Genomic DNA, 27,529 nt, shown 5'->3' on the forward strand with positions numbered 1-27,529 from the left:
GGCTTTGTGGAAAAAATGGCTGTCACATAAAGAAGAGTTACAGAAGCAGAGTTGTGTGAAAACACTCTCTCTGATCAGTCCATCATAGATTGCTTTAACACAGTAATTTCCCCTCAGCAACAGCTACCTGCTCTGATGAGGGAGAACACAGGAAGCCACCTGGGGTGCACACGGCCTCACAAGAAGAAAGGCAGATTTTACAGCTGTGGACAGCTTTAATGATCAAAAACAAGACTGAAAGTTGAGCTCGGGTGCTTCTGCTAGTGGTCCTCGAGATGCTTCAACAACGTGACCATGTTGAGGACTTTATCAGACCTAAAAAAGTTGTCAAAGGATCGGATTATTGGCTAAATTACAATCAGACTGAGTTATTAAGTACATGTAGACGCCTTAATCTGACAAGAAATTGGGTGGTGAAGAGGTCAACAGGAAGTGGCTCTATTAGCAACAGCTGGAATGGGTACAGCGCCACCTATCATACCGGGGTATGACACGCTTTGTGCCTCTGATCCCATTCATTCACCGCCATATATCCAAGGAGAATTACCCTTTAATAACTCAGTCTGATTGTAATTTAGCCAATAATCTGATCCTTTCAGAGCCATGTGACCTCACTGAGTGTAGACGAATCCAAGCCACGAGTTTAAGAGAACTGTTAACGACCTCGTTGTGTAAAAAGTATCCAGGTCGGGGCCAGTTCTGACGCTGGACCTCTACACCAACATTTACCAAAAACGCCTCATTACAGCAATACTGGCGTGAAGAATAGAGCTCCTTTCAAGTGTTTGAGAGAGTCAGAAAAACAGCCGAAAGGACACTGGACAGAGTTTATTCAGGAAAAAAGGAATAAACCCAAGTTTTTATGTTTCATTGTGCAGGCTGTTGTACTCTGAATCCCTGATAAAGTCCTTACAGTTTACAGTTGTAGCAAACAAACAAAGAAACAGATGAAAAATGTCAGAACCAACGGTGGGAAATGAAGACGCAGACGAGGCCTCATACTGAAAGCATGTTTACCTTACAAAGAGTGAGAAACAGCAGCTACATTATGTGTCTTCTGTGGCAACCAAAACAAACGCACATTTCAGCAGAAACTCAACATCTAACTTGAGGAAACATGTAGCGGTAAGTTTCCTAAACTCGTTTTTCCCCCCATGGATAGGTGAATGTTTGTTTTTTAGGTTACATATGGGTTACATATGTTTTAAACATTTCCTAAGTCTCTTTTATTTTTTATTGAAGCACTTCAATTTACCAGGATTAATTTAATTTAAGCTATTTTGTAATTAATGAATTCATTTTAATTTATTTGATCAATTGGATGAACTCTAATTGGCCTAAAGATGATTATTTAGTGTTTGTGTCTGTCTGATTGAATGCTTGTGTTAACAAATAAATCAGACGTTACTCAACAGTTACTCAGTACTTGAGTAGCTTTTTCAGCAAGAACTTTTTTACTCTTACTCAAGTAATTATCTGGATGACTACTTTTTACTTTTACTTATATTATTCTGAAGTAACAGTACTTTTACTTGAGTACAGTTTTTGGCTGCTCTGCTAATCACACACTTTTACAGCCAGTCTGCAAACACAAAGCTGTATGAAAACGTGTCCTGATGGGACGAGGTTTCCATAGAAAAATGTAAAAAACCATTTATAGTATGTGTCACACGGGTCGTCTTCGACTTCATGCCTCTTTCAGACATTTCAGCCCCCCGATGGATCGTTTTGTCTTCAGGCAAAATAACAAGTTTCTCCACCAAAACACAAACAAATAAATGTTTCATCACCTCCCTGAATCTGCCCCTGCGACGGAATATATTTCCCACCGTCTTAATCAGAACATTGAAGCTGAAAGCACCGAGAGATAAAGTGACAAAGCACCACTTTTGTTCACACAATCAAGTCCTGTTCCTCCATAACAATCAGCAGCTAATGGGAGTCCTGTGATTGTAATTCTCTCTGTGAGCTGCACTGCCAGGCTGCCGCTGAGGGGGAATTAAAAGTTCCTCAGAGACGAATGCTCCGCTCTCCTAATGGCGCTGCTCATTAAATTGAAATTATTTCACTCCCTCCTTAGCGCTACCATCTGATTAATTGCTGTAGCACTGAGCCACTTTCTTCAGTCGATGCTAACAAACAGGAAACTGATGCAAACTGCCATCTTTAACCGGCTTCATCTCCATTTCTAAGCTGCCGGGCCGGGTCATGACTGCAATGTACACAAAGCAGAGACTCGTATTTTTAAAGCTAACATCAGCTGTTAAAGCGAGAAGGTGGGAAACCCGGTGAAAACTCCTACAGGAGCCCAGAGGGGCCTCAAATGCTGTCATTTATTAGGGACCGAGCAGTGAAACCTATTGTATCTGAAGGAGTTATTATTCTTTGCAAAAGGTGCTCAAAAACTCGTGAAATTTTGCGAGCGCCACCTGCCCGTCGACGACATGAAAGAATCTAAACTTTATATTTTTGGGAGTCGCTCATTGACTCTGTAGCGCCCCCTACGATGCTTAAAAATGGCCCCCGCATTGGGGTTAGTTTCGCGTTGGACAACGAAATTCGGTACACTCATTCATCATGCCCAGACGCACGAAAAAGTCTCATACCGCCGTGGTCCCACGTCCACAGGAAGGCGGCCATTTTGGATGGAAGGTGCGTTTTGGTGCCATTCTTGCCCAATTCCACGCCTGCATATCATCAAACTTGTCCTACAGATTTAATGCTACAGACTTATAACTTGGCCAGGTTACTCTTAAGACATGGGGGGGGAAATCATGGAGAAACTTTTATCAAACTTAAAGGCCGTGGCCGTGGCAACGCCTCAAAGTTTGATTACTCGCCATCACTCGCCACAAAAAATTAAGTAGCTTATAACTCCCACATACATTATCCAATCTGTCCCAAACTTCATACGGTGAATGCTGGACCCAGCCTGAACGCGCACAGATTATCATAGTGACATCCACCTATAGCGCCACCTGCTGGTGGTTGGAAACGTCTTCTTTTTTTTTTTCCACACCTCGCATTTGATCGAATTCCTCCTACATATTTAATGGTAACAGCTCCAAACTTGGCCAGGTTACTCTTCAGACATGGGGGGGGAAATCATGGAGAAACAAAGCTCATTTTCATGTTCGCCTAGTTTTTATGATGAAACCCGACTGTTGTTATTGTAAAAAGAAAATTAGCTGCGTTTTCGTGAGGTAGGCAACGCAATTACAATGTTCAGTTTCTGTGTGAACATCAATCAGTCGTTATCAGTGAAATAACAGCTGGGGACGATCCATCAATATTAAGGTCTATCTAATAATCTAATAAGTCGAGGCATGCGTGTATAACTGAGTTCAGAGATAAGCGTTTAAATGACTCCACTATCCTTCGGTCTGAAGCGTCACATTAAAGGCGTCACGATACATTACCAAAACAATCCCTGTTATCTCCAGGTTATGACATAATTAACCAGTGATCACTAGAAAATATTTCACCTTGAGGTAATTCATTTGTGAACTTGAGATGGTGATATGAAATAAAAATGCTTCTCTGAGCTTCTGTATATTTTGTCCTTAAAAGACAGATCTGGGACCAGAGCACCTTTCCTTTGCATTCAGCTCTAATAAAAGCTGCCACTTTGATACTTGCTGGTCATTTGAAGGTGAAATATTCAGTAAAACTCCCTTCTTCCTGTTCCTGGGAGCATATATCAGGGCGTCTGAGGTGTATAAACTCCTTCTTCCTGTTCCTGGGAGCATATATCAGGGCGTCTGAAGTGTATAAACTCCTTCTTCCTGTTCCTGGGAGCATATATCAGGGCGTCTGAGGTGTACAACTCCTTCTTCCTGTTCCTGGGAGCATATATCAGGGCGTCTGAGGTGTAAAACTCCTTCTTCCTGTTCCTGGGAGCATATATCAGGGCGTCTGAGGTGTATAAACTCCTTCTTCCTGTTCCTGGGAGCATATATCAGGGCGTCTGAGGTGTAAAACTCCTTCTTCCTGTTCCTGGGAGCATATATCAGGGCGTCTGAGGTGTAAAACTCCTTCTTCCTGTTCCTGGGAGCATATATCAGGGCGTCTGAGGTGTAAAACTCCTTCTTCCTGTTCCTGGGAGCATATATCAGGGCGTCTGAGTGTAAAACTCCTTCTTCCTGTTCCTGGGAGCATATATCAGGGCGTCTGAGGTGTATAAACTCCTTCTTCCTGTTCCTGGGAGCATATATCAGGGCGTCTGAGGTGTAAAACTCCTTCTTCCTGTTCCTGGGAGCATATATCAGGGCGTCTGAGGTGTAAAACTCCTTCTTCCTGTTCCTGGGAGCATATATCAGGGCGTCTGAGGTGTAAAACTCATTCTTCCTGTTCCTGGGAGCATATATCAGGGCGTCTGAGTGTAAAACTCCTTCTTCCTGTTCCTGGGAGCATATATCAGGGCGTCTGAGGTGTAAAACTCCTCCTTCCTGTTCCTGGGAGCATATATCAGGGCGTCTGAGGTGTAAAACTCATTCTTCCTGTTCCTGGGAGCATATATCAGGGCGTCTGAGGTGTAAAACTCCTTCTTCCTGTTCCTGGGAGCATATATCAGGGCGTCTGAGGTGTAAAACTCCTTCTTCCTGTTCCTGGGAGCATATATCAGGGCGTCTGAGGTGTAAAACTCCTTCTTCCTGTTCCTGGGAGCATATATCAGGGCGTCTGAGGTGTAAAACTCCTTCTTCCTGTTCCTGGGAGCATATATCAGGGCGTCTGAGGTGTAAAACTCCTTCTTCCTGTTCCTGGGAGCATATATCAGGGCGTCTGAGGTGTATAAACTCCTTCTTCCTGTTCCTGGGAGCATATATCAGGGCGTCTGAGGTGTATAAACTCCTTCTTCCTGTTCCTGGGAGCATATATCAGGGCGTCTGAGTGTAAAACTCCTTCTTCCTGTTCCTGGGAGCATATATCAGGGCATCTGAGGTGTTAAACTCCTTCTTCCTGTTCCTGGGAGCATATATCAGGGCGTCTGAGGTGTAAAACTCCTTCTTCCTGTTCCTGGGAGCATATATCAGGGCATCTGAGGTGTAAAACTCCTTCTTCCTGTTCCTGGGAGCATATATCAGGGCGTCTGAGGTGTAATAATCCTTCTTCCTGTTCCTGGGAGCATATATCAGGGCGTCTGAGGTGTAAAACTCCTTCTTCCTGTTCCTGGGAGCATATATCAGGGCGTCTGAGGTGTAAAACTCCTTCTTCCTGTTCCTGGGAGCATATATCAGAGCGTCTGAGGTGTAAAACTCCTTCTTCCTGTTCCTGGGAGCATATATCAGGGCGTCTGAGGTGTAAAACTCCTTCTTCCTGTTCCTGGGAGCATATATCAGGGCGTCTGAGGTGTAAAACTCCTTCTTCCTGTTCCTGGGAGCATATATCAGAGCGTCTGAGGTGTAAAACTCCTTCTTCCTGTTCCTGGGAGCATATATCAGGGCGTCTGAGGTGTAAAACTCCTTCTTCCTGTTCCTGGGAGCATATATCAGGGCGTCTGAGGTGTAAAACTCCTTCTTCCTGTTCCTGGGAGCATATATCAGGGCGTCTGAGGTGTAATAATCCTTCTTTCTGTTCCACCGCAATGTCCCTTGGGCTGAGAGCCACTGGGCTTTTACCAACAGATATTTTCACCAAAGTCTGTCTCAGATCTCAATAAGAGCTCAGAAAATGATGTCAAATTGTTAAAAAGGGCATAAAAAGGCACAATATGTCACCTTCAACTCAGCTAAGAGTTTAAAACCACAGATTGACTGTGAGCCAACACAACAAAGCTCATTAAACCTTCTAAAGAAAACATTATTCTCTGGTTCCAGCTCTCTGTAGAAGGAACGTTCAATAAGACAAATTATCAGCAAAATGAAAACGATGAGCTGAAGCACTTTTGCAGGAAAGCTTTTCCCTCACGGGCTGTTTAGTTTTCAGTAAAGCAACAATCAATGTTTACATCTGTCCGCAAACTCCCAACTGCTGCTGGGAAACACAAACCAGCCGAGTCAGCACGCGCTTCACAGAGACACCAATAACCCTCTGCTGCCTCCATGCAACAGAACACGATCAAACTTTAATGAGGCTCGCAGGAAACAGGGTACCTTTTGCACTTGTTTTGTGAAAACTTCATGTACAATCAGCTTATTTCATAACTTTATCGGATAATACCCAGGGGACGTCCTGTGGCGAGATGTAACTGTGCCCAAAGATGGTGTTTTTTTATTCAGCATCTTTTATTTTTTCACAATTCATTAGGTTTTTTTCAAGTCGTGTAGGACATACAAGAGAAATAAGGATAATAGAAAAAATAAATAAATAATAGTAATAAAAAATAAATATGCCTATATATAAAATAAAGAAATAAATTTAAAGTAAAATAATAAATAACTAGAAAGAGCTGTTCCTGCGAAACAGCAGTGAGAATTATGAAAAGCTGAACGTGGATAGCTGACCATTATAAAATCTTCAAATCCAGGCTAAAAACCTACTTATTTAGGATGGCTTTTAATATCCAGTAGTATGATGACACTTTTATCTTATTTTATCTTATTTGATTTTGTTGTATTGCTTTCACTGTTCTTTTATTGTTTTTATTTGTTTTTACTTCTTCTTCTCTTTATTTATTACCTGCTGTAAAGCACTTTGGTACATCGTAAGGATTGTCTGTAATGGGCTGTATAAATAAAGTACATTTACATTTATATAAAAAAGCTGAAAATAGTGAAAGTTTTGCAGAACAAACAGTAGCTGAAGTCTTGGTTGAAAGAGTTTGAAGTTGAAACGACAATCGTGGAATGATTTAAACCTACTGGAAAAAACTGCAGGAGTCTTAAGTCTTAAAAATAAGATGTTTATATGTATATGTTATATATATGAAGGGTTTAAGGGAATTTGAATGTTAAAAGACAAGAGTGGAATGATTTCAAGCTATTGGAAGAACTTAAGAATTGATTAAAAAGTTGAAAAAATGCAGAAGTCTCAGCGGTAAAAGGTGAAGGATTAAAAACAACAGAAGGAAAACCAAAATAGTCATTTTAAAAGACTTAAATGGAATGGATATGCCAGCTTAATTGGAACCTTAAATTGAATTTTAAAATGAAATGAAGGGTTAGGGTTCGATGAGGCAGAAAACTACACTAACTCATTTGCTGGAGTTTCAAAAGGTCTGAAAGGTATTCTTTCATTGGCTGCTGCTCGTTTCTGCTAACGTGATTCGCTCAGACGCATCACGTGGTGGACTCTCTGAAAATGCCCCATAACAACTTTCAACTTTTCAATTTTCAAAGAAAAGAAAGCAACAATTGCGCTTTGCAAGATGCAATAAAAGAAAATCTATTAGATCAGCTGATGAACCATCGGGAAGCAGCACACCTGACCGTAAACTGTCGTTAGGAAACCGAACGGAGTTAATGACAGAGGCTGCTCATACATGTCGCACGTCTCTATGAATTGATACGCCATCTTTTATTGTATCGTATTGAGCTTGTATTCTTTATTAAGAAGATTATTTCATTAAATATTAGTATTACTAAGGGCCTGAACATTTATTCTGTTTCGGAGCAATTGTTTCCAATACAAATGTATTAAATTCCCCTATTTAAATCTTTAAATGCCGTTTTCTCAAAATCAGTTTTTGTATTTTTCCAGTATCAATATCTCAGCCTATGGAGCACCTACTAACACCAAACCTTCCAGTTATACACTTAGCAGTATTCTGGAGATATTTACAGAAGGGTTTGTTGATAAATCATTCTTGGCCAGATATATGTGACATTATAATAAAGAAATATGGCAAAAAATGTTTTTTAGGCTATGGACAGCATATTTTGATTTCCTAGGAAATGAGAGCAGATATCCTGAAATCCCTCTGTAATTTTCTTTTCATTTTGTGTGTAAACAAAATGAAAAAAGAATTTTGCACCTGGCTTTATCATATGTTCAGATCTATCTTCTGGAAATATATGCAAATGTGCGCATATCTAATGAGATAATGCATAATTTAACATACAAATTTCTAAAACTTGTAATACATTTTTTTTTCATACTTGTATAAGTAATCAACCGAAGAAGTTTCATGGTGATATCTATTATTTTAAAATATTACCCTATTCACCTGTAGCGTCTCGCCTTAATCGGAGTCGGATTTAACTGAATATTAGTGCTTGTTAACTTTCTACCTGAACTAAATCTAAACGGTTTAAATGAATTAACGATAAGAGTGAAATATTCAGAGCCTTTGTATCCTCCAACAGCCGCCGCAGACACCTTTCCCTTCAAGCTTTGCAGAATCATTTATCAGACAGGATGGAGGTCAGCGCAGTAATTTTGAGGTCACTGCACCGATGCTCTGCTGGGTTTAGGGTTCAAATTCTGGTTCAGTCTCTCCTGGACTTCCACACACGTGTAAGACACGGGTCGTCGTCTTATTGAAACGTTAACCTTTGATCCAGCTGAAAAAGCTCATCACTCAGGACCAGGACAAGCCAATAAAACTTTCTTAGATAAATGGACGACTTTATCTCCGGACATCAGTTACATAAGCAGCCAAATTAGGAACAAATCAGATTATTTCCTACATTATTCTAATTCTCTCAATCACCTCTCGTCTGCAGAAGCTTCAGGTTCAGACCCTTCATGTGAAGTGTTACTGTTAAGGTGTTCCCATCAATGCCGATCAGAGCCAGAGCCGATAAAAACACAGGACTGACCACCAATTACACATTTATTCCTCCGCACGACCCTGAGTTGGATTAAACTGTTACAGAAAACGGACGGATGGATGTTCAACACTTCCAAAGATGGCTTCAGACGAGCTGCGCGACACACAAAACCAGCAGATCAGTCTCTGCTGATGTTACTGCTCTGGCTGTGGAAATAACTCACTTTTGCTGGAATAGGAAAATACTTCATGCATGCACATTAAAGACATGGGCTGTGTTCGAAACCGCATACTTCTCCTACTACTCATACTGACTTTTTTCCTGGATGCATACTAGATTCTCTGAAATGTTGGGTATGCATCATGAGGTTACTACTCATACTCAAACTACCCAAGATGCAACGTAACGTGACGTCGCCGATCGTCATTTCCTGTCAAAACGGCAGTTTCAAGCTAGCTACAACGAGGGTAGGTTCACTTCCTGTTTTCAAAACAAAAGCACCAATTGTATGGTAATTGCTTTCCCTAGGATAAAAGGCAACGGGTATTTTATTTTGTGAAAATAACCGGAAGTGCGTTGCTCACTGCGGCTAGCTTTAGTAGCGCCGAATTCGTGGGAACAAAATTGTAAACAGCCGGTATTTTGTCAGGTTATGGCAGTATGTAGTATGCAGTATGCAGTATGTAGTATGTAGTATGCAGTATGCAGTATGTAGTATGCAGTATGTAGTATGCAGTATGCAGTATGTAGTATGCAGTATGCAGTATGCAGTATGTAGTATGCAGTATGCAGTATGTAGTATGTAGCATGTAGTATGTAGTGTGTAGTATGCGGTATGCAGTATGTAGTATGTGGTATGTGGTATGTAGTATGCAGTATGCAGTATGCAGTATGCAGTATGTAGTATGCAGTATGTAGTATGCAGTATGTAGTATGCAGTATGTAGTATGCAGTATGCAGTATGTAGTATGCAGTATGCAGTTTCGAACACAGCCAGGGTTTGCTCTTACTCACCCCACTGGGCTGATTGGTGTGAAGCAGCATCCGAGTCAGCTCCCTCTCTCGCTCCTCCACACGTCTCACGAACTCCACAGGCGGCAGCCTCTGAGAGCAGAGGAGGTCCGAGGCTCGAGCCGCCGCCTGGCAGGCCCTCAGGACGAGGTCGGGGGGTCCCAGTGCGGGGGGGTCTTTACAGGCTGCCACAACACAGTCCAGCAGCTGACACACCGTGTCCCCCAGCACCGCCGCCGTGTCCCCGTCGGGGCTGAACCACAGCGCCTCCTGACCGCCGCCGCTCCCTTCGACTCTCTGCAGGCCGCACAGCGACTGGAGGAAGTGGACGTGGGAAAACAGCGCGTCCCTCCTGGGATGACTGGGAGGAGGCGGCGGCTGAGGGGCGGCGGGCTCGGGGGCCTTCGGCAGGACTTCAGGGGTCTCCTCTGAACTTCCTGGACCGAACAGATCCTGAGACATGTCGTCCAATCTGCTGTCATCATCTGGAAAATGTTACACAGAAATATCCGTTTTACAAACCAGTGCAATGCGGGGCCGCCAACGCCATCAGCTAAACGGACGCCATTATTCCAACGATCTGGACTCTCACAGCCAACTGAGACACCAAACAAAGAAGATAACCCTCCCACAGTTTGGAGGCCAGAACAGTATAAAACCTGCTGATTTCTCTTTCTATTTATGGCACAAAAAAATCAGATTGGATCCATCGATCAAAACTGTGAAAAGTTTCTGAATGCTGACTTTAAGGAGTGTGACTGGGCGGGGCTTAACAGAAAGGGGCGGAGTCAACTAAAGGAGTGATGTACTTCAGAAATGAAAATCAGAACGGCTCGTTAAATGAGGAATAATAATTTATTACTTAATAATACTTAATAAGTAATTTATTAAAAAATTAATTAATGTAATAAAATGTTTTTGGGGCAGTTTAACACCAGCTGGTGACTTCAGACGCCCTGATATATGCTCCCAGGAACAGGAAGAAGGAGTTTTACACCTCAGACGCCCTGATATATGCTCCCAGGAACAGGAAGGAGGAGTTTTACACCTCAGACGCCCTGATATATGCTCCCAGGAACAGGAAGAAGGAGTTTTACACCTCAGACGCCCTGATATATGCTCCCAGGAACAGGAAGAAGGAGTTTTACACCTCAGACGCCCTGATATATGCTCCCAGGAACAGGAAGAAGGAGTTTTACACCTCAGACGCCCTGATATATGCTCCCAGGAACAGGAAGAAGGAGTTTTACACCTCAGACGCCCTGATATATGCTCCCAGGAACAGGAAGAAGGAGTTTTACACCTCAGACGCCCTGATATATGCTCCCAGGAACAGGAAGAAGGAGTTTTACACCTCAGACGCCCTGATATATGCTCCCAGGAACAGGAAGAAGGAGTTTTACACCTCAGACGCCCTGATATATGCTCCCAGGAACAGGAAGAAGGAGTTTTACACCTCAGACGCCCTGATATATGCTCCCAGGAACAGGAAGAAGGAGTTTTACACCTCAGACGCCCTGATATATGCTCCCAGGAACAGGAAGAAGGAGTTTTACACCTCAGACGCCCTGATATATGCTCCCAGGAACAGGAAGAAGGAGTTTTACACCTCAGACGCCCTGATATATGCTCCCAGGAACAGGAAGAAGGAGTTTTACACTTCAGACGCCCTGATATATGCTCCCAGGAACAGGAAGAAGAAGTTTTACACCTCAGACGCCCTGATATATGCTCCCAGGAACAGGAAGAAGGAGTTTATACACCTCAGACGCCCTGATATATGCTCCCAGGAACAGGAAGAAGGAGTTATACACCTCAGACGCCCTGATATATGCTCCCAGGAACAGGAAGAAGGAGTTTATACACCTCAGACGCCCTGATATATGCTCCCAGGAACAGGAAGAAGGAGTTTTACACCTCAGATGCCCTAATATATGCTCCCAGGAACAGGAAGAAGGAGTTTTACACCTCAGACGCCCTGATATATGCTCCCAGGAACAGGAAGAAGGAGTTTTACACCTCAGACGCCCTGATATATGCTCCCAGGAACAGGAAGAAGGAGTTTTACACCTCAGACGCCCTGATATCTGCTCCCAGGAACAGGAAGAAGGAGTTTTACACAACATGTCACCTTTAAATGTAGTTCATGGTCACCGTTGTCGTCCTTGCGAGCAGCTCCACACGTCAGAAGTGATTTTTACAGAAGTTTAAAACAGATAGTTACAAATGGAGGACGTTTAAAAGACACAATTTTCCAACACAATTACCAACACGTCAAGCACAAGTTGATCTTTAGTCTCTTTTTAAACTCAGTGGGACACGAGGCCACCAGGCAGCAGGTGGCGAGTCCATCGATGACTGTCCAACATGTCCAATATCATTTCACAGTGGGAGAAAACTACATTTTACAAGTGACTATCAGCAGAAACATGGCTGATGTCTCACATCCCAGCGTCTGTTTCTGCTCCGTTATGACTGAAACTGCTCCATAAACATCAAAATCCAGAGAAACACTTTCTACCCTGAAGGGAAATTATAGTTACTACAGGATTGGTTGTTGCTGCCCAACTGCTGAAGATCCATAAAAGACACTACAGTCAGAGTAGAGATGCATTTTCATACAAATGCTACTTTTCAGGGAAGGCAAAGTCCAATTTCTCTGAAACTTTAATGTATTTCAGTCCCGGAAAGTCAAATGTGTTGCTTTCTAAGTCAAACTTGGAATGATTTAAACTCCTTACTCAGACCAAATGGGCTACAGTTTTCCCTTTTACAGCCCATGTCCCTAAATGTCTCCCTCTGGCCTTAGAGGTGTTAGATTTAGGGGGAAATGTTTTCCTTGGCACACACCACCAACGTTATTTACTCCGCTGTGTGGTTTTATACGCCGTGTTATTTCTAACAATGACATTTCTTCCAGCTGCTCCAGACAAATGAATCATAATATCATTTTAACAAGCTGTGGGGCTTTTTAAAGAGCCAAAGTTTACACCACGAACCCGATCCAGGCCTCCAAAACAGTCATTTATGTGACTTTGTCATCTCATCCTCAAATTTCAGACCTAAAATAGTTATTTTACCGGTGATAGGGGAGTAAGCAGCCAATAATATTCATGTTGTATATGTAAAGATCAGTATTAGCACGTTGTATCATTTATTTAGTCGTTTGTATTTGTTTATGTTATTATTATTAGTATTATTACATATTGTTAAATGTGGGTCCACGTGCCTAACCAAGGTAATTTGCGGTCATATTAAGGAATAACTATGAAAACAGAGTTTAACTCAAGCGAATATCATGAGTCATAAGAGATTTCCACATGTAAATGCAACACTTTCAGTTCTTTGGAACTGATCTGAGGTCCATTACATCATTCCTGTTCTCACAGGCTTACAATAATCTGAAATAACCTGACGATTAGAAGGCTGAATCCGGCACAGACGGACTCACCTGCCGCCGGCGTGCAGCTCTTTGACGTCACCTTGGTGATCAGCATCTCCCGTCGCAGCCTCAGCACCTCCTGCTGCAGCCCCAGGGCCTTCTCCTTCCAGCCCGCGTCCTCCCTCCTCAGCTTGGAGGCCAGCGCCTCGGCGTACTCTCGGCCGCTCATACCGGACGGCCTGTTTTTTATTATAGCCACTGCCAGAGAGACTTTGACTTTCATTAAGAACCACCCGGCTCGGCCCAGCCCTAAACCAGAGGAAGGAGCGCAGAAAACGACAACCGATTTCATTAAAATGCTTCTAAGTACAGCTCCTCTTCCACTTCTCTTTCCTACGGTGTCCCACAGGGTTCGGTTTTGGAGCCTTTATTATTCCTGTTATATCTGCTCCCTCTTTAAGGACATAATCTCTCATGACTTTCAGCTGCATTTCTCTTTAAGGTGTTTCTAAGATACAGATCTTTCACAGCTGCTCAGACTGTTCAAAGTTGGATGGCTGACAGCTTTCTCCTTCTTACTGAAGAGGAAACAGAAGTCTTTGTTTGTGTCTAAGGTCATGGACACTTGAGGTAAGATTGCTTTCGACTCCTCTTTCACTTTGGATAGCACCTGTATATTTACTTATTTATTCAGTATATCTGAATGACTTGATCCTTAACTGTATTATCTGGGTGTGCTAGTCCGGCTTCGGTCGGGCTGACCTAATTAGCTCAAGCTAGGCTAACATCCATCCATTATCGGACATCAGCAAACCTAGCACTATTTAATCGATAAAACTGTTGTGGCCATTTGTCCATAAAAAACAAATTAAACTTAAACCAAACACAATCAAAAGACTACTGATGCACCATGGGGGATGTGGTTTAACGCAGGCAAAAGAAGATGAATGTCCAAAAATGAATTCTTGCGTTTTTCTGATTAAATATTCTAAACAAATAACTAACAAAGTACTGAAATTAATCAAATAAAGTTACTCATAATTAGCTAATTAAATTAGCTAATTACTAGAACCAAAATAAAAAAACTAACCCTAGAAATAGCTCCTACAAAAACGTTTTTCTTTTCATTTGAAGTTTTCTGCCAATTCTATCTGACTAAATTATGTTTACCGGCCGAAAGTGTTGGTCGGCAACACCGCAACAGAAAACAATGCTATTAGCATTAAACTTGTCACGTATTAAAAATACAGCTAGCTACACAGCTAGCTAAAACAAACCACAAAAACACAAAAGATCATTATCGTTAATTTACTGCATTGTTCACCAAATAATTAACTACTCTTTTACCTTTGGAAGTGCCGTAGTTACCCTGCATTTACAGATAATCCTCCTCAGTCTTCCTGCTGAAGCTAACGTAGCGGCTCCGCCTGGTTGGTGTTTCGGTGAAATCTGTTACCCGAAGAATTCACTGTCACGTAAAGGTCACCGGCGGATCACTCACATTTTTAATATTTCGTTAAGGAAAATAAATAAATAGATGAAAATATCTGGATAATAACCTCTGTAAGATTTAATACTTATCAACACTCAATAATAAAAATATAAAAAAGGGAACTGTGAATTTAGAAAAAACAGGAAGTTACATTTCATAACGAGGCTAACTAGCTCTGATGCTAACGTAGTAGCATGTATAGTTTGGCTTCTTGGCATTTATTTATTTATTTATTTATTTATTTATTTTGTTCTGTTTTGGTTTCAGATTATGCAAAATAATTATATAACACACATAAATAAGTAAATCTTGAATACCAAAACACTGTGTTGGCTTTAAGATGTTTTTTAAAAACATTTTATACCACATTTACAATTCTAAAACCCCAGAAACATTAAAGATTATCAAAGTAAATAGAAGAAAAAAAACACATTACATCAGAAGAACATGCTGTTAAACACGCAACATAAGGTGTAGGATTCACATTCAAAACTTAAATGTTTAAAAAGTGATGAAAAAGTGGAAAACTGGATTTAGTCTCTGGTTTAAACATAAAGTATTGGTGTACTTTTGTGGTTCATATTAAGTATCAGATGAAAGATAAACATTAAAGTTGGACGTTTGCTAAACTTACAACCTTCATTTTCTTTAAAGTTTTTCTTCCAAAAGACAATAAATGATTATTTACATTCTATTTTTAGATTTTCTGCCTTTTAAAGTGTTTAACCTTGGTAACAGTGGTCTGACTGCTGTTTTAAAGCCTTCTCCTCAATACTGTACCAAGAAAAGACTTATAAAGATATTTCTATTTTTCCACAAAGAACTTTTCCTCAGTGAACAAACAGAGGCTATCCCAGCTCCCACAGTGCGGTTCTCTACAAGACACTGGATGTTTAAAAAAGAAAGTCACAGGGAAAGTAAACAACAAACAGCTGTAGAGATGATGACCAATACTTGAAAATGGACCATAAAAGATAAATAGAAAGCAATGAAAACATAAATATTTTTCCAGAGAGCATGCAGATTTAAAAAAAACAGATTAAATGTTCCAGAAAAAGAGGTAAAATAACAAAAAAATGTAAGTGAAAGGTGGTTAAAAAAGATACAAAACAGTCAGAAAAATACATTTTCATTCATTACAGACATAAAAAATGATTTCAGAAGAAAAGAAAATTATCACAAGCAAAAAGGACTATATAACAGAATTACCTCCATAAGATTTACAACCACATGCACAAATAGACATAAATAAACAGATTGTGAGATGATAATAGATGATTTTCTGCAACATGAACGCATTATTTCTTATTCTAAAAGACAGTTATTGTAAAAGCTGAGTTTGTTTACCTTTGTTTGTGCTGAGAGAATCGGCTCCTCTTCATTTGGAGCAGCACTCACCCTGAGCGGCCTCAGTAGAAGCCTGTCGGAGCTGCACAGTATGGATGCAAGTTTGACATAGACAGTGAAATGAAATGATGAATGATTCATGCTCACTTTGATCGTATACATGCTGAGGGAGCGGACCCAGGAAATGAACGTTGTTTCCCCCGAGGGTTTTTCAACCAAAGTAAAACAAGTTTTCAGCTTCAACTTTTTCCAAGTTTGAATTTGACCGCTGTAAAAGTTTTCTTACCAACAGACTCACATCATTCATGAGCAGCTTTAACCCTCAACCATCTCTGCAGCTGGTAAAGATGAAGGATTAATAAACACATCATCCCATCCCAACTGTTCAGGAAAACATTTGAAAAGTTTGGTTTGTTTTACATCCAGGAGCTTAAGATATGAGGCCTGGTTTCAAGCCAGTGTTTGGTTTGTCCTGTCCAGGCTACTGTAGTTACAGGGAGGTCCAACATGGAGGAGGAAGGGGGGAACACCCTGCAGTCTCTTTGGATATAAACTGCTCGTGTGGAGGTAAGAAAAATAGGCCTGGGCAATGATTAAAAATGTTTAATCTAATTAATCACATGATTTCCCTGATTAATCACGATTAATCGCATTTGTAAGCAGAATCCCAAAAATGAATCCAAAAGTAGTGTATAGCTTTTAGCATTTAGCTTTATTTTAAATGTGCTGCCATATGAATGAAAGTGCCATAACATTTGTTGTGCAAACACACTTTTAACATCAGCATCTTTCTGTAGTTTTTATGTAGAAGCCTCGCTCCACTGTCTGTTTCCTTGAATGACTTGCTGCTATCAGTTGTGTGTTTTGCCTTTAAGTGATATTTTAGACTGGAACTACTACGCTGAGAAGACAATTCAACTTGGCAGTGTTTACAGATGACTTTGGTTCTGTCGACTCCGCCGTCTGGAAGAACTTTAAAATGAAAATGGCCGAGTAAAAGTTCCGTACCCTTCTCCATGTTTGGTGGATCCGCCGATTACTTTCTTTTCCTGTTCCACAGCAGACAGCAGCAGACTTTTACAGAATAAAAGCCTGTGAGCAGCAGACTTTTACAAAATAAAAGCCTGTGAGCAACAGACTTTTACAGAATAAAAGCCTGTGAGCAGCAGACTTTTACAGAATAAAAGCCTGTGAGCAACAGACTTTTACAGAATAAAAGCCTGTGAGCAACAGACTTTTACAAAATAAAAGCCTGTGAGCAATAGACTTTTACAGAATAAAAGCCTGTGAGCAACAGACTTTTACAAAATAAAAGCCTGTGAGCAATAGACTTTTACAAAATAAAAGCCTGTGAGCAACAGACTTTTACAGAATAAAAGCCTGTGACAATAATTCTTATTTTTACTGGGTTCTACACTGAGGAAGAGGAAGGAAGAAGCAGCATAAAAGGTTGTGGCGCTGTGTGTTGACGTCTCATTTGATTTAACTTTATTCAGAACATCTTGTTTTTTGTTTCATGTTTAGTTTGTTGAGCTTTCTACCTGAAACGTTCGTCTTCGTGATGCAAGACCTTCGAATGCAGCTTCTCTGAGGCTCCGTTGAAAGGCGTCTAACTATGAAACAAATAGGTAGTGAAATGATCTAAGTTCAGGTTGAGGTGGGAGAGTTTTTAAATAGTTTCTGAAACCCTACTTTGGTTTGAAGTACAAATACATGTCTCACTTGAAGAAGTTTCCCCTTTCATGCTCCAGTTGCTTAACTACATAAGTGTGAGGTCCAAGATGATGCCGATTAATAGAGAAAACAAATCAAAGCAAATAGTCTTCCACAACCAAAAGACATATAAGAGATGACAGCTCACAGGCAGAGGCAGATTAATGCATAGTAAGGTGATGTAAAGTGTGGCAACACAAAGCAACACAACAAGGTCTCCCCACATTCTTATTCAGGACAAATAAGAGCTTCAGTCCTCCAAGGTGTTCCTCTGACAAAGCTAAATACTTCAGAGCTTTGCATTCTTCCTCCGACTCTCTGGCTTCTTCTTTATCTGGTCGACCCTGACGGAGGTTCAGTGTTCAGCTTTCTGTAACCTGGTTACAGCAGATGCTGAATAAACATCTGTTCATCCCAGCAGCCAATGAAAGGTGGAGCAAACCCAAAGAATGCTGGGAAATATTCCCAGAGCTGCAGATGGATTATGGATTATGGATTATGGATGGATAGATAGATAGATAGATAGATAGATAGATAGATAGATAGATAGATAGATAGATAGATAGATAGATAGATAGATAGATAGATAGATAGATAGATAGATAGAAAGGATAGGAGCTGTCCATGGTGCTGAAGCTGCATTTGTCCTGAAACAGAAAGTAATGGATGCCGTTGGCCTGCTAATGAATGTAGAAATCAAACCCTGAGGGATTTTTAAAAAGAATCCAACTGAGCATCTGAAGGAATGAGAGAGGCTTTCTGTTCAGGGAGGAGGAGGTGTTGTGATGCTGAGATGGAAGGAGGGGAACGGAGGATACTGAACATATTCCACATTAAAATGACACAGATTTGATTTCAGCCTTTCCTGAAGCAACTATTTTCATCATCTCACACGTCTCTGTTAGATTTCACCCTAATTAAGTCACAGTGGAAACTGACGGGAAATGTGGGGAAAGAAAGCACACTTGGTGTCACTCAGTGCTTAAAGGTATTTATGGGTTTTCTGAGGTCATATAAACGACCTGCTGATGTAAGAGGTGACAAAGGATCAAATGAAGCTGATAAAGAAATGTCCTCAAACAATGTTGGAGACCAAAAACAGAACAACGAGAAGCTAAATCCTGGGCTTGGACCCACCAATCGAACAGAAAGAGTGCTCAAAAATAACTAATAACAGCACATTTCTGTAAATTTAAGCATTATTATTCGTAATACGTTTATTTACCATTTTTCTAGGTCATTTAATTGTTTTAAAATGTGAAAATGTTTCTAAGTAAATGTTAAAAAAAACCTGAAAATAAGGAAAAATCTTGTTAAAATTACAACTACAAACTGCATTTTAATTATTGAAAATAACCGTATTTTTATGAGAAAGTAATTTTCTGTTATTTCAGGGTATTTTTTTGGTGCCCCAGCTGCCAGAAAATTAACGTTTTTTTTTTCTAACAGTGCAATGAAACATTAGGCTCTTAGGAGTACTTTTAGTGCATTTCTTTTGTTAAATGGACTGTAAAACTGACTATGAGCACTCATGTGATTTTCCTCATTTTGTGCATAAAAAAAAAAGACGTAATCATCTTTACAACTTCCCACTTCTGCCAAACCTGAGGGGGTTTTCAGAACTTTTAAATACTTTATAAAGCTTTGCTTTGCTTCTGGAATGAGCTCAAACACATCCAACGAAAAGCCCGTGATATCATCTGAGATGTTTGCAGTGAAAGTCCCTATTTATCACAGTATTCGGGGTCCAAACCCCCTACAACCCCCCCGTGATAAAACCAACTTTGGCACAATTCGCGCATTTTTCACGGTTAAAATAACACATTAAAATAAATCTGTCCACTTACAGTAATATATCCCTGATTATGATGCACTCTTAAAAACCAAAACGATCCTTCCCATTACAAACCAGTCAACATGGAATAAATTAGTTCATTTTTAATTAGGGCTGAGCGAGTTAACTCGTTATTATTTAACGCTGATAAATATTTTATCGCGTGTTAACGCAGGTTTTATTATTTATTTTATTTTGTAAAAGTTTGTTGCTCACAGGCTTTTATTCTGTAAAAGTCTGTTGCTCACAGGCTTTTATTCTGTAAAAGTCTGCTGCTCACAGGCTTTTATTCTGTAAAAGTCTGTTGCTCACAGGCTTTTATTCTGTAAAAGTCTGCTGCTCACAGGCTTTTATTCTGTAAAAGTCTGTTGCTCACAGGCTTTTATTTTGTAAAAGTCTGCTGCTGTCTGTTGTGGAACAGGAAAAGAAAGTAATCGGCGGATCCACCAAACATGGAGAAGGGTACGGAACTTTTACTCGGCCATTTTCATTTTAAAGTTCTTCCAGACGGCGGAGTCGACAGAACCAAAGTCATCTGTAAACACTGCCAAGTTGAATTGTCTTCTCAGCGTAGTAGTTCCAGTCTAAAATATCACTTAAAGGCAAAACACACAACTGATAGCAGCAAGTCATTCAAGGAAACAGACAGTGGAGCGAGGCTTCTACATAAAAACTACAGAAAGATGCTGATGTTAAAAGTGTGTTTGCACAACAAATGTTATGGCACTTTCATTCATATGGCAGCACATTTAAAATAAAGCTAAATGCTAAAAGCTATACACTACTTTTGGATTCATTTTTGGATTCTGCGTATAAATGCGATTAATCGTGATTAATCAGGGAAATCATGTGATTAATTAGATTAAACATTTTAATCGTTGCCCAGCCCTGGTTTTTTCTAGTATCCTTATTTCTGTTGTATGTCACACGACTTGAAAAAGACCAAATAAAAATATTGTGCGAAAAAAGATGCTGAATAGAGAATAAAAAACACCATCTTGGGCACAGTTACATCTCACCACAGGACGTCCGATAGTTGTGAAATAAGCTGATTTTACAAGTTTTCACAAAACAAGTGCAAATGGTAGCCTATTTCCTGCGAGCCTCATTAAAGATTAAACATTTGAATCGTTGCCCAGCCCTATTTTTAATACAGTTTCATAAAAATAAAAAGATTGATGGATAAACATGTTTGTAGGACGTTTCGGGTGAAACGCTGAATGTGCGCGCGTCTTTTACGCAGGGAGGGGAGGGGAGGGGGGGCTCAGAGAGTATAAAAGCGGAGTCAGACTTCAGCTGCGTGAAGTTGAGAGGAGACACTCGGAGCGGATGAAACCCTCTCAGCTGAGTTTTCTGCTTCCCTCCGGCCGGATGCTGAGGTCTGGAAACGGGTTCCAGCTTCAGAGAAAATGATGGGCGGATGATGGAGAGCCTTTTTACTCTGACTGTTTGCATGATTGATTTGATCCAACATGAAAAAAGATGAGGAAGAGGAGGCAGAAATGTGTCCGTGTGTGAGAGCTGGATAAACTGTGGACATGGAACCGCGCGGCAGAGGAGAAACGCGAGCGGCGGCTGAACGTTTGAGTGATTTCCAATCAGCCTCCGATGACTGGGGGGTCTGACGGAGGCAGGTGGAGGGATGGAGAGCGTCAGTCCGCCTCCGATCTACGGGGAGCTGCTGAACACCTCCGCCAGTGACACCCGCGCCAACTCCAGCTGGACGCCGGAGGAGAAGGACGCAAACCTGGCTCTGCAGGCGGGTCTCGCCGTGACGTTGGGGCTCATAACTTTCGCCACCACGCTCTCCAACGCGTTCGTCATCGCCACCATCTACCAGTCCAGGAAGCTGCACACGCCGGCCAACTTCCTGATCGCGTCCCTGGCGCTCACGGACCTGCTGGTGTCCATCCTGGTGATGCCCATCAGCGCGCTCTACACGGTCAGCCGCACGTGGACTCTGGGGCAGGTGGTGTGCGACATCTGGCTCTCCTCGGACATAACCTGCTGCACCGCCTCCATCCTCCACCTGTGCGTAATCGCGCTGGACCGCTACTGGGCCATCACGGACGCGGTGGAGTACTCCAAGAAGCGCACGCCCGGGCGCGCGGCCGGCATGATCGCCACCGCCTGGGTGATCGCCATCTCCATCTCCCTGCCGCCCTTCTTCTGGCGCCAGGTGAAGGCGGAGGAGGTGACGAGCTGCAACGTGAACACCGACCACATCTTCTACACCATCTACTCCACCTTCGGCGCCTTCTACATCCCCACGCTGCTGCTCCTCGCGCTCTACGGGAGGATCTACGTGGAGGCGCGCAAACGCATCCTGAAGCAGGCGCACAACAAGACGGGGAAGCGGCTCACCTCCGCGCACCTGATCACCAACTCCCCCGGCTCCGTGGCGTCCTCCACCTCCCTGAACTACGGCACCAACGACACCACCTCCTCCTGCGACACCACCTCCTCCCCGGTGAGCCAGGTCAAAGTGACGGTGTCCGACGCGCTGCTGGAGAAGAAGCGCATCTCCGCCGCCAGGGAGCGGAAGGCCACCAAGACCCTGGGGATCATCCTGGGGGCCTACATCGTGTGCTGGCTCCCGTTCTTCATCTACACCCTGCTAGTGCCTGTCTGTGAGTCCTGCTTCCACCCGGAGCTGTTTGACATCTTCACCTGGCTCGGGTACCTCAACTCTCTGATCAACCCCATCATTTACACCATGTCAAACGAGGATTTCAAGCAGGCTTTCCACAAACTGATACGCTTCAGATGCTTCAGGGCGTGAGTGATGATTTCCAGACATGATTACCTCTCCCAGTCACCCGTGTGATGCCAGGATTGAATCACACCCACACATATTTCAGCCCCCAGCCTCTAATATTCGGAGTATTTATGATAAAGTGGCTCCAGAATCAGCTTCCACCGGATTAATGATGGATTGACCTCTCTTTAAAGGGACAGTTCGCCTCTTCTGACATGAAGCTGTGTAACATCCCATATCAGCAGCATCATTTCTGAACATCTTCTTACCCCCTGCTGCGTCCTGTGAGCAGAGTTCCAGCCTCGTTTTGGTGTTGATGAAGGTAGTCCGGCTAGTTGGCTGGGGCTTAAAAAATAAAGCGTTTTGCTTCTCAGAACAATATGCGTTCAACAGAGTAATACATTTGCATCACAAAATGGTTCTCCAGGAAAAAGTCAGACCTCACAATCTCTTGGCGCTATTTTCTCTCCCTTCGTATCACTGCCTGCTGCCGCCTGCCGACAGCCGCGCCTGTTACGGTGTTTGCTGCTCGGTCTGCACAGCACATAAAGGAAAGGAAACAAAAAGGAAAGGAAAGGAGAGGAAACAAAAAGGAAAGGAAGGGAAAGGAAAGGAAAGGAAACAAAAAGGAAAGGAAAGGAGAGGAAACAAAAAGGAAAGGAAGGGAAAGGAAAGAGAAGGAAAGGAAAGGAAAGGAAAGGAAACGAAAGAGAAGGAAAGGAAAGGAAAGGAGAGGAAACAAAAAGGAAAGGAAGGGAAAGGAAAGGAAAGGAAACAAAAAGGAAAGGAAAGGAGAGGAAACAAAAAGGAAAGGAAGGGAAAGGAAAGGAAAGGAAACAAAAAGGAAAGGAAAGGAGAGGAAACAAAAAGGAAAGGAAGGGAAAGGAAAGAGAAGGAAAGGAAAGGAAAGGAAAGGAAACGAAAGAGAAGGAAAGGAAAGGAAAGGAGAGGAAACAAAAAGGAAAGGAAGGGAAAGGAAAGGAAAGGAAACAAAAAGGAAAGGAAAGGAGAGGAAACAAAAAGGAAAGGAAGGGAAAGGAAAGGAAAGAGAAGGAAAGGAAAGGAAAGGAAACGAAAGAGAAGGAAAGGAAAGGAAACAAAAAGGAAAGGAAAGGAAACGAAAGGAAAGGAAAGAAAGAGAAGGAAAGGAAAGGAAACAAAAAGGAAACGAAAGGAAAGGAAAGGAAAGAAAGAGAAGGAAAGGAAAGGAAAGGAAACAAAAGAGAAGGAAAGGAAACAAAAGGAAAGGAAACGAAAGAGAAGGAAAGGAAAGGAAAGGAAAGAAAGAGAAGGAAAGGAAGCAAAAGGAAACGAAACGAAAGGAAAGGAAAGAAAGAGAAGGAAAGGAAAGGAAAGGAAACAAAAGAAAAGGAAACAAAAGGAAAGGAAACAAAAGGAAACGAAACGAAAGGAAAGGAAAGAAAGAGAAGGAAAGGAAAGGAAAGGAAACAAAAAGGAAAGGAAAGGAAACAAAAAGGAAAGGAAAGGAGAGGAAACAAAAAGGAAAGGAAAGGAAACAAAAGTAAAGGAATCAAAATGAAAGGAAAGACGCCTGCCGACAGCCGCGCCTGTTACGGTGTTTGCTGCTCGGTCTACACAGCAGGCAGTGATACGAAGGGAGAGAAAATAGGGCCAAGAGATTGTGAGGTCTGACTTTTTCCTGGAGAACCATTTTGTGATGCAAATGTATTACTCTGTTGAACGCATATTGTTCTGAGAAGCAAAACGCTTTATTTTTTAAACCCCAGCCAACTAGCCGGACTACCTTCATCAGCACCAAAACGAGGCTGGAACTCTGCTCACAGGACGCAGCAGGGGGTAAGAAGATGTTCAGAAATGATGTTGCTGATATGGGATGTTACACAGCTTCATGTCAGAAGAGGCGAACTGTCCCTTTAAGTGGTCGGGATGTGTTGGTGGAAGTCTGCAGCCATCGTCATCACTTGGGCCTCAGCTGCGCTGGACTGCAGCCTCAGACTCACTTTGCCATAAGAGTTCAAGCACAAACAGCTTAGGACTAAGCTACCAAGAGCCCCACGGGCAAAAAAATAAGATGTGTGTTGCATTTTCCTGACTCAATAAGGGGAAATACTGGTGCCTACAACAACTTTAGTTTAGTTTGTCAGACACGTGTGGGCCACGATGAGACGACAGCATGGTTTTCGTTTGAGAAAAAGGACAAAATGTGGTTTATTCTTGTGGCGGACCATGTTTTCTTTCTGTTTCTTTCTCCCAGATGAGTGTAAACGTTCGGTCTGTGTGCATCACTGTGACTTTCAGTTTGCCGAAAGACTCTGGGTTGTGCTCCATTGCCTGTAAAATAGTGCCAAACATCTCAAAGGATGAAGGAGGAGCCAGTTTCCCCCACATCTCTTTCATGTTGATATTAGCTTTGATGTTCCATTTCAGTATAAAAGTATAAAACAATTCAAATCCAAATCTAAAAGCTGAAACCGCGGAGTTCCTGCAGCCATTTCTTTACATTTGTGCCTTTCACACCTGGAACTAATATTTTTTTTAAATCCTGGAAAATGTCATGTTTTTCTGATCCAAATCACTCATTTTCCCTCCAACAAACCATCACATGTTAAATGTCAAACTGTGGCTGCTGATAACGGATTTGCAGCGTTTTTCCAGACGTTTATGGATTGAATTCCACGATTACAGCGAGATTACAGTTATCTGAGGTTTATTTTTCTTACTTTTCAAGCTCAGACCCAACAAACAAACCTGATTAAAAGGATTTACAGGACTGTTTCCTGACTAAAGATAGAATGAATGTTACACAAAACTAGGGCTGGGCAACGATTAAAATGTTTAATCTAATTAATCACATGATTTCCTGATTAATCACGATTAATCGCATTTGTACGCAGAATCCAAAAATGAATCCAAAAGTAGCGTATAGCTTTTAGCATTTAGCTTTATTTTAAATGTGCTGCCATATGAATGAAAGTGCCATAACATTTGTTGTGCAAACACACTTTTAACATCAGCATCTTTCTGTAGTTTTTATGTAGAAGCCTCGCTCCACTGTCTGTTTCCTTGAATGACTTGCTGCTATCAGTTGTGTGTTTTGCCTTTAAGTGATATTTTAGACTGGAACTACTACGCTGAGAAGACAATTCAACTTGGCAGTGTTTACAGATGACTTTGGTTCTGTCGACTCCGCCGTCTGGAAGAACTTTAACATGAAAATGGCCGAGTAAAAGTTCCGTACCCTTCTCCATGTTTGGTGGATCCGCCGATTACTTTCTTTTCCTGTTCCACAGCAGACAGCAGCAGACTTTTACAAAATAAAAGCCTGTGAGCAACAGACTTTTACAAAATAAAAGCCTGTGAGCAGCAGACTTTTACAAAATAAAAGCCTGTGAGCATCAGACTTTAACAAAATAAAAGCCTGTGAGCAACAGACTTTTACAAAATAAAAGCCTGTGAGCGACAGACTTTTACAAAATAAAAGCCTGTGAGCGACAGACTTTTACAAAATAAAAGCCTGTGAGCATCAGACTTTAACAAAATAAAAGCCTGTGAGCAACAGACTTTTACAAAATAAAAGCCTGTGAGCGACAGACTTTTACAAAATAAAAGCCTGTGAGCATCAGACTTTAACAAAATAAAAGCCTGTGAGCAACAGACTTTTACAAAATAAAAGCCTGTGAGCGACAGACTTTTACAAAATAAAAGCCTGTGAGCATCAGACTTTTACAAAATAAAAGTCTGTGAGCAACAGCCTTTTACAATAAGCATGGCCCTGTGCTGCATGTTGTTCCCCCTCTCTCTGCCCCCTGCTTCCTGTCTCTCTGAACTTTACATTAAAGGCACAAAAGCAGCCCCCCCCCAAAAAAAAAAAAATTTTTAATTAAAAAAAAAAGATAAATAAAACATGCGTTAATGCGCGATAAAATATTTGTCGGCGTTAAATAATTAACGAGTTTATGCGATAATAACGAGTTAACTCGCCCAGCCCTACGCAAAAGTAAACAATCTCATTTTAAGGTTTGTTGTGCAGGCAGGATGATGTTTGACCTGAGTATCGGCTGCTGTCCTGTGCACATCATGCACAGCAAAGAACGTCTTTAGATTTAATCTCAGACTCGTGCAGGAGTCCTTTTTCAGACCTTTAAAGGAGCAGTTCAACCTTTCTGTTTCCGTTAGATGAGAAGATTGATGCCACTCTTATTATCACATTCCTTTGAATCGGATGGAAACACAGTCAGTTTTTCCTCCTCAACACATCTTTTTTTGTCTTCAAATGGATGCATCCATTTTTTCTTTCATTACCCACAATGCATCTGAAGGATCTATCAGAGCCTCGGCGGGGATGAGGAGCAGCGACAGAGGTTTGGCGAGCTCACATTTCTTTTGAACTTTTCAAACTTGAGGTCTTGAGGATGTTACTGGACCTCTAACTGCTTCCTGATGTCGTGGCAAACTGCCCAAAGCTACGGTGGCCCTGAAGTGCAAAACACAACGGCAAAAAAGAAATCCCAACGGCATTAACCAAAACGGAAAAGGTAGGTACCTTTGGCGACATGAATCGTTGCTGATTGGACTGATGGTGGTCCGTGCTTTAAACCAGAAAGACTAAGGCTGTGTTCAAAACCGCATACTACTCCTACTACTCATACTAACTTTTTGAGTTAGAAAGCGAGTTTGAGTAAGCGAGAAGTTCCCGGATGCATACTAGATTCTCCGAAATGTTGGGTATGCATCATGAGGTTACTACTCATACTCAAACTACCCAAGATGCAACGTAACGTGACGTCGCCGATCGTCATTTCCTGTCAAATCGGCAGTTTCAAGCTAGCTACAACGAGGGTAGGTTCACTTCCTGTTTTCAAAACAAAAGCACCAATTGTATTGTAATGGCTTTCCCTATGATAAAAGGCAACGGGTATTTTATTTTGTGAAAATAACAGGAAGTGCGTTAGCTCACTGCGGCTAGCTTTAGTAGCGCCGACTTTGTGGGAACAAAATTGTAAACAGCCGGTTTTTTGTCAGGTTTTCAACACGTTGGGGATCTAAACGACTACTTTCTCTCCTGAAAATGTTTCAAATGTTGCTAAAGTTTACAGAGTTTAGAGCTCAAGGGAAATCAGCTTCAGGCCGGCTGATTTCAGCTCGGGCAGGAGCCAAATGCATTGTGGGTAAACGCTCTGCATACTGTCTGAGCGATGAGTATGTAGTATGTAGTATGTAGTATGTAGTATGCAGTATGTAGTATGCAGTATGTAGTATGCAGTATGTAGTATGCAGTATGTAGTATGTAGGTTTCGAACACAGCCTTAGTCTTAGTTTAAAGCATGGACCACCATCAGTCCAATCAGCAACGAATCAT

General features: G+C 41.8%; 1 protein-coding gene and 1 pseudogene across 1 annotated transcript in view; one reads left to right on the forward strand and one right to left on the reverse strand.

The window, feature by feature from the left end:
• The window catches only part of mei4 (meiosis-specific, MEI4 homolog (S. cerevisiae)), a 37,962-nt gene extending 24,299 nt beyond the window's left edge, over positions 1–13,663 (reverse strand). The window contains exons 1-3 of the mRNA XM_075459777.1: positions 13,624–13,663; positions 13,114–13,353; positions 9,666–10,147 (exon numbers count right to left, since the gene is read on the reverse strand). Coding sequence (XP_075315892.1) covers positions 9,666–10,147; positions 13,114–13,353; positions 13,624–13,663 — 762 coding nt within the window. The remainder of the gene's footprint in view (positions 1–9,665; positions 10,148–13,113; positions 13,354–13,623) is intronic.
• A 7,084-nt stretch (positions 13,664–20,747) lies between these two features.
• LOC142375070 (5-hydroxytryptamine receptor 1B-like) lies at positions 20,748–22,372 on the forward strand (annotated as a pseudogene).
• The last annotated feature ends 5,157 nt before the right edge of the window (positions 22,373–27,529 follow it).

Source organism: Odontesthes bonariensis, chromosome 24, assembly GCF_027942865.1.
Source record: "Odontesthes bonariensis isolate fOdoBon6 chromosome 24, fOdoBon6.hap1, whole genome shotgun sequence".
NCBI classification, from domain to species: Eukaryota; Metazoa; Chordata; class Actinopteri; order Atheriniformes; family Atherinopsidae; genus Odontesthes; species Odontesthes bonariensis.